This window comes from Etheostoma spectabile, unplaced genomic scaffold (genome assembly GCF_008692095.1).
Source record: "Etheostoma spectabile isolate EspeVRDwgs_2016 unplaced genomic scaffold, UIUC_Espe_1.0 scaffold502, whole genome shotgun sequence".
Taxonomy (NCBI): Eukaryota; Metazoa; Chordata; class Actinopteri; order Perciformes; family Percidae; genus Etheostoma; species Etheostoma spectabile.
The window spans coordinates 64,067-71,834 of record NW_022605621.1 but is presented as its reverse complement, the minus strand read 5'-3'; the positions used below and the strand labels follow the sequence as shown (position 1 = coordinate 71,834).

At 41.9% G+C, this 7,768-nt stretch overlaps 1 protein-coding gene across 1 annotated transcript in view; it reads right to left on the bottom strand.

Annotated features, from left to right (window-relative positions):
• Positions 1 to 1,418: 1,418 nt before the first annotated feature.
• The window catches only part of xpot (exportin, tRNA (nuclear export receptor for tRNAs)), a 49,004-nt gene continuing 42,654 nt past the window's right edge, over positions 1,419 to 7,768 (bottom strand). The window contains 8 exon segments of the mRNA XM_032511882.1: positions 1,419 to 1,557; positions 2,283 to 2,339; positions 3,196 to 3,267; positions 3,367 to 3,414; positions 5,865 to 5,878; positions 5,881 to 5,898; positions 5,901 to 5,978; positions 7,428 to 7,544. Coding sequence (XP_032367773.1) covers positions 1,531 to 1,557; positions 2,283 to 2,339; positions 3,196 to 3,267; positions 3,367 to 3,414; positions 5,865 to 5,878; positions 5,881 to 5,898; positions 5,901 to 5,978; positions 7,428 to 7,544 — 431 coding nt within the window. The 3' untranslated portion in view covers positions 1,419 to 1,530.

The following is a 7,768-nucleotide window of genomic DNA, read 5'->3' as shown; positions in this document are numbered from 1 at the left end:
CCAAAGAAACAAGTCCCACTGTGGCCTATGGAAGCCCCTTCCCACCAGGAAGGGTGATGAAAAAACTACAATAACCAGAAAGCTATCACCATGAGAAACCTTCTCAAAGTAATGACTCAGCATCTCGCAGTTTGAGAAACTTCCTTAAAGCTAAAGATACTTACTCAAACTATTGACGTAGTATCTTAAAATAATGACTTAGTATATTTTGAGAAAGTATTTAGAGATACCAACTCATTATCTTCACTAAGTATCTCTAACTAGTAACTTAGTATCTTGAAATAAAGTCACTATATAGAGATACTACGTCACTATTTAGAGATACTACGTCACTATTTAGAGATACTACGTCACTATTTAGAGATACTACGTCACTTTTTAGAGATACTACGTCACTTTTTAGAGATACTACGTCACTTTTTAGAGATACTACGTCACTTTTTAGAGATACTACGTCACTATATAGAGATACTACGTCACTTTTTAGAGATACTACGTCACTATTTAGAGATACTACGTCACTATTTAGAGATACTACGTCACTATTTAGAGAGATAGTATCTAAATACTGACTGAGTAAGTCATAGAGATAAGTCAGTATTTAGAGATAGTATCTCTAAATAGTGACGTAGTATCTCTAAATAGTGACATAGTATCTCTAAATAGTGACGTAGTATCTCTAAATAGTGACGTAGTATCTCTAAATAATGACTTCGTCACTATTTAGAGATACTATCTCTAAATAGTGACTAAGTCAGTATTTAGTTAGACTTAGTAAGTCAGTATTTAGAGATAAGTCAGTATTCAGAGATACTAAGATCAGAGATATTCAGAGATACTACATCAGTATTCAGAGATACTACATCAGTATTCAGAGATACTACATCAGTATTCAGAGATACTACATCAGTATTCAGAGATACTACATCAGTATTCAGAGATACTACATCAGTATTTAGAGATACTACATCAGTATTCAGAGATACTACATCAGTATTCAGAGATACTACATCAGTATTTAGAGATACTACGTCATTATTTTGAGTGACGCTACCCCAGTATTGAGAGACTTTGAGCTCTTACTTTGAAAGGTTTCTCCTAACTTCCTGCAGGATGTTCTCCGTCCCGTTGGCGGGACCGGGCTTCCGTAGTTTCCTAACGTGACGGTTGAACCGAGCAAAGCTTCGTGTTCCGGTGTCCAGGTGGTTTCTGGGTAATTACCAGACGACTTCCGGGCTGCGTCCCCTCCCACAGGTCCAGGTTTTCGTCTAAAAGTCCCCCCCCCCCACTCGTCTCTTGTGATCCAGCCGAGCTCCTTCGGTCCTGGAGGACAGCTCGTCTCCACGGCGACCGGCGGGATTCAGTCCGCCCGCCGAGCTCCGGTCCACGCCGCGACTCAGACCGACTCCGTTACGCATTTTTACTTTTTTAAGTGCAAAAGCAGCTCCTATGCTAAGGTCCCTTTGATTGGTTGTTGAGTGGCACGTACGACCACTTCCTGTGTCCGCGGTGAACTTCCTGTTCCATTTCCTACAGCTTGGCTCGCTGGAAGAACGCCTGCAGACACACAGCAGGGTGAACCAGAGGTAAAAATAAATAAATAAAAAACTAAAATTGTTCAAAAAAAAAATCAAAGACCTAAAATTATAAAAACTAAATATGTATTCAAAAAAAAAAAAAAAAAAAGAAAAATCAAAAACCTAATAGATTTATCCAACACAAAAAAAAAAAATCAAAAACCGAAAATTAAAAAAAAAAAAAAAAACTAAAATTTAAAAAAAAATCAAAGACCTAAAATTAAAAAAACTAATGTATTAAAAAAAAAAAAAAAAAAAAAAAAAAATCAAAAACCTAATGTATTTATTCCCCAAAAAAAAAAAAAATCTGAAATTCTAAAAAAATAATCAAGACCTAAAATAATTTAAAAAAAACTAATCAAAAACATAAACTTAAAAAAAAAAAAAAAAAACTAAATGTTCAAAAAAAAAATCAAAACCTAAAATTATTTATTCCCAAAAAAAAAAAAAAAACTGAAATTCTAAAAAATCAAGACTTAAAATATTATAAAAAAATCAAAAACCTAAATTATTCAAAAAAAAAAATTAAGACCTAATAATAAACAAAAAAACCTAAAAATATTATCCAAAAAAAAAAAAACCCTCAAATTATTTATTCTAAAAAAAAAAAATGAACATGATTGATAATATAATATATTTATAAAACATAGGTGCCTTCGTCAACAGGATCAATAACATAACGTGTAATAATAAATACACTCGTACCTTGATGTAGTTTTTCAGGACTTTGACGTCCGGCTGCTGGAGGACTTGACAAAGTTCCTGCAACAAAACAACAACGTAAGAAACTGGAAAACCCACACACCACACCCCCCACCACACAGACACCCACCCCCACACCACCCACCCACCACACCACACCACACCACCCCACCCACCACCACAGACCCCACACCCACACCACAACCCCCCCCCACCCCACCCCACAACACCCCCACCCCACACCCCCCACCCACACCCACCCACCACACCCCAACACCCACACCACACACACACCCTATAACTATAAATGCAAAACAGAAATGCCACATAGTCACAAGACAATAATCTACTAATATACACAAATCTTCTAATCTACACGTAGGCGTGGCACAAGTGGCTCCAACAGGCTTCATGTACATCATACATCATACATACATACATACATACATACATACATACATACATACACACATACATACATACATACACACAATAAAACAGTCACAGGTATCTGACTAACGTCTGGCCCTCGATGGGATTCTTATTCTCCAGTGTGGCTCTCAGTGACGTTCAGTTAGACACCCGTGAGATAAAGACTAGAAAATGAATGAATTAAGTGGCGTGTATGTTGTTGTATGTTGTTGTATGTTGTTGTACACGCGGAGAGCTCCAAATGCGTCCAGATAACACGCAGCTTTTCTGTTAAGTCCATAATTCCTCATGTGTTCATTCATAGTTCTGATGCTTCATGATAATCTACAATGGAAACAGTCCTGAAGATAAAGTATTGAACGAGAAGGTGAGTCCAAACTTTTGGCCTGTACTGTGTGTTCATAGGAATCATGACATCATGACATCATGATTCATCGTGATTCATCATCATGATGTTATGATGTCACGATGCAGGGTCGCTGACCTGGGAGATCTCTGGTGAGACCTGCAGCGAGGGCAAATAGTCCTGCTGCAGGAACTGGATGAACTCCGGCCCCTGGAAGAAACCACGAGACGTGATGAGCGGGAGGAAACTCCGACATTTCTCCAAATACAGAAGGAAGATATTAACATTATTTCATAAAACAGGTTTTACCCTTTTGAGATGGATCATCTTCAGTGTGAGGGCACACTCCGACAGCGTCTGAAACAGAGAGAGGATCTGAATACTGGTCTTTAAAGACCTCGGGGTCTGAAACAGAGAGAGGATCTGAATACTGGTCTTTAAAGACCTCGGGGTCTGAAACAGAGAGAGGATCTGAATACTGGTCTTTAAAGACCTCGGGGTCTGAAACAGACAGAGGATCTAAACACTGGTCTTTAAAGACCTCGGGGTCTGAAACAGAGAGAGGATAACTGAATACTGGTCTTTAAAGACCTCGGGTCGAACATGAGGAGGATCATGAAACTGGTCGTTTAAGACCTCGGGTGAAACAGAGAGAGGATCTAAAAACTGGTCTTTAAAGACCTCGGGGTCTGAAACAGAGAGAGGATCTGAATACTGGTCTTTAAAGACCTCGGGGTCTGAAACACAGAGAGGAATCTGAATACTGGTCTTTAAAGACCTCGGGGTCTGAAACAGAGAGGATCTGAATACTGGTCTTTAAAACCTCGGGGTCTGGAAGAGGATCTGATAAAAATGTCTTTAAACCCGGGTCTGAAACAGAGAGAGGATCTGAAACTGGTCTTAAACTCGGGTCTGAAACAGAGAGGATCTGATACTGGTCTTTAAAGACCTCGGGGTCTGAAACAGAGAGAGGATCTGAATACTGGTCTTTAAAGACCTCGGGGTCTGAAACAGAGAGAGGATCTGAATACTGGTCTTTAAAAACCTCGGGGTCTGAAACAGAGAGAGGATCTGAATACTGGTCTTTAAAAACCTCGGGGTCTGAAACAGAGAGAGGATCTGAATACTGGTCTTAAACCTCGGGGTCTGAAACAGAGAGAGGATCTGAATACTGGTCTTTAAAACCTCGGGGTCTGAAACAGAGAGAGGATCTGAATACTGGTCTTTAAAACCTCGGGGTCTGAAACAGAGAGAGGATCTGAATACTGGTCTTTAAAGACCTCGGGGTCTGAAACAGAGAGAGGATCTGAATACTGGTCTTTAAAGACTCGGCTAAAAAGATAGGACTGAATACTGGTCTTTAAAGACCTCGGTCTGGAACCGAGAGAGGATCTGAAGTACTTGTCTTAAAACCCGGGTCTGAAACGAGAGGATCTGAATAGTCTGGTCTTTAAACCTCGGGGTCTGAAACAGAGAGAGGACTTATACTTTTCTTTAAGACCACCGGGGTCTGAAACGAGAGAGGATCTGAATACTGGTCTTTAAAGACCTCGGGGTCTGAAACAGAGAGAGGATCAAAATACTGGTCTTTAAAACCTTGGGGTCTGAAACAGAGAGAGGATCTGAATACTGGTCTTTAAAGACCTCGGGGTCTGAAACAGAGAGGATCTGAATACTGGTCTTTAAAACCTCGGGGTCTGAAACCGAGAGAGGACCTGAATACTGGTCTTTAAAAACCATTTTGCTTAACCCTTATATTGTCCTCGGGTCAGATTTGACACGTTTTCAGTTATTTAATTTGGCACAAAAAAATGGGCCTATGAAATAAAGCGCTGAAAATGTCAACAATAAAAATATCAAAAAAAAGCCTCCACAACATTAGACAAAGTGACCAAACTTTTTTTCTTTTCTTTCATGGCCTATGAAATAAAACTATATAAATTCCTCCTAGTGAGAGAAACTCACATCTAAAGAGCAACGTCAGGGAAGAAATCCAACATTTAACTAATATATTCAGCAAACTAAACATCTGTATGAATGGAAACAGGTGACGGCAATAAAATATATAAATAACAAAAATAAAATTAATATAGCGTATTTAAAGATATTCACACACACACGCGTCCTTTATTGTGTCTTTGTCTCTGTGTGTGTCTTTGTGTGTGTGTGTGTGTCTTTGTGTGTGTGTGTGTGTGTTGTGTCTTTGTCTGTGGTGTGTGTTGTGTCGTTGTGTCTGTGTGTGTGTGTGTGTGTCTTTGTCCTCTGTGTGTGTGTGTTTTTGTGTCTTTGTCTTGTGTGTGTGTTGTGTGTCTGGTGTGTGTGTGTGTCTTTGTCTGTGTGTGTGTGTGTCTTTGTTCTGTGTTTGTTTGTCTTGTCTGTGTGTTGTGTGTGTGTGCTGTGTGGTGTCGTTGTGTGTGTGTGTGTCTTTTGTCTCTGTTGTGGTGTGTGTGTGTCTGTTGTTGTGTGTGTGTGTGTGTGTCGGTCGTTGTGTGTGTGTGTTGTGTGTTTGTGTTTGTGTTGTGTGTGGTGTGTGTGGTTCTTTGTCTCTGTGGTGTGTGTGTGTGTCTTTGTCTCTCTGTTTTGTGTTGTGTGTCTTTGTTCTCTGTGTGTGTGTGTGTGGTCTTTGTCTGTGTGTGGGGTTTTGTGTGTCTCTGTGTGTGTGTGTTGGGTGTTGTGTGTGTGTGTGTGGTGGTGTGTGTGTGTGTGTGTGTTGTGTGTGTGTGTGTGTGTGTGGTGGTGGTGTGGTGGTGGGGGGGCCTAAGGAACGGTCTGTGGTTTGGCAGGCTGGACTCGGGGTAAGAACTCACCAGGACGGTCTGAGGTCGGAGAGGTCAAAGGTCGTTTGAGGGGAGCCAGGAAACACGCGGGGACGATGTGTTTGTAGATGAAGTCGGGGAAACCCACCATGCCGTCCTTCCCTCCTGCAGGGTCACCACAGGGACACAAAACACCGGTTATGGAACCAGCTTCCCCAACGTGACCCTGTACTCTTTAACCCTCACGTTGTCCTCGGGTCAAATTTAACCCGTTTTCAGTTTTTTTGTTTTTAAATCACATAAAATGGGCCTTTCAAAGAACAGCTGAAAACGTCACCATTATAAACGCATTAAAAAAAAAAACACAGCATTGAAAAAGTGATGAAAAAGTTAACTTTGTTTCCATGGTTGACGGGAAGGCAACACAAGGGGCAAATCAAGACTTTGGCTTTGCCCGAGGTCACTTAGAGATGAGGATCTCTATTGGCTGTGTAACGACACATCGATCTGGATCGATTCAACGACCCCCGGGCCGGTATTATCGATGCAAAGTAATATAATTTTAAGTTTAAAATTTATTGTTATCGACGTTAGCGATCTAGCCCAAATTTTGGCTAATTTTCAACTAGTCCTCCCTAGGATTGCATGTTTTTGTTATGGTGGGAAGAAACCGGAGCACCCGGAGGAAACCCACGCAAACACGGGGAGAACATGCAAACTCCACACGGAAAGGCCCGGAACGCCCTGGATTCGAACCAAGAACCTTCTTGCTGTGAGACAGAAGTGCTAACCACTTAGCCACCGTGTTGCCATATATCAAATCTCGATACACGCCGTGTGCAAGGAGCCCCTTTGATTCTAGATTACCCACTTCATATTTAGGCTTTTGTTAAAAACAATAGTTTGGGACGCCCGGCTAGCTCAGTTGGTAGAGCGGACGCCCATATATAGAGGTGTGGTCCTCGACGCAGCGGGCCCGGGTTCGACTCCGGTCCTGTGCTGCATGCCATCCCCCCCCCCCCCCCCCCCCCCCCCCCCCTCTCGTCTCTGCAGCTGTCCGGTCAATAAAGGCCCAAAAATGCCCCCAAAAAAATAAATCTAAAAAAAAATAAAAATAAAAGTTTGTTTTTAATTTAAATCCCTGGAAAAGCTTAGTTACAAAACTGATAAATCCTATTTTAGTCACTTATTTGAGTTGATATAAATGCAACCAGGGTACAAGAGGCCAAAATTGGGGTGGGGGGGGGGGGGCGGGCTAGCGTCTCCCTAAGAGATCAGGTGAGAAGCTCAGAGCTGCTCGGAGTCTCTGTTGACGACTAAAACTACTTCTGAACTTCATGTTCCACCAAAACTACTTCCTTCCTGAGAATGGTTAGCAGCGGCACCGTGGCTCCGTCCGGCGCTTAGCCCCGCCCACAATGACTCTGATTGGTTTAGAGAAACACCGATAACCCAGAGCAGGTTTCTCTCCCCTCCAGGACGCGGTGTGGACACCAGACCTTCCTCCGCAGCGCTGTGGAGACTCACGCTGGTGTAAAGCTCTATGAATCGCCCCGCCTGCAACAACAAAGACCACGTGGACCACATGGTTTCAGGTGCTTCTGGATCTCTTACCCCACAGCTCCACCAGCTTGGAGAGGATGATGAAGCAGGTCTTCTGGGCGATGGGGTCGGGGAAGTCCACGGCTCCCTGGATGATGGTGAACACCACGCGCTCAATGTTCTCCGCTCCTGGAAAACCACAAAACATCCACCCCATCACGTCACTAACTAGAAGCTCATCATCCTTTCATTTGAAGCAAGATATTGTAAAATGAGATTTATTTTGTATATATTTAGTTCACAGATGACCTTTATGGTTACTGTAGTTTCTGTACTACGGTAATTGTAGTTTCATAGTGTATTCTGTTTCTATAGTTAACCCTCGTTTACGTAACACTAACTTATTAACTTTA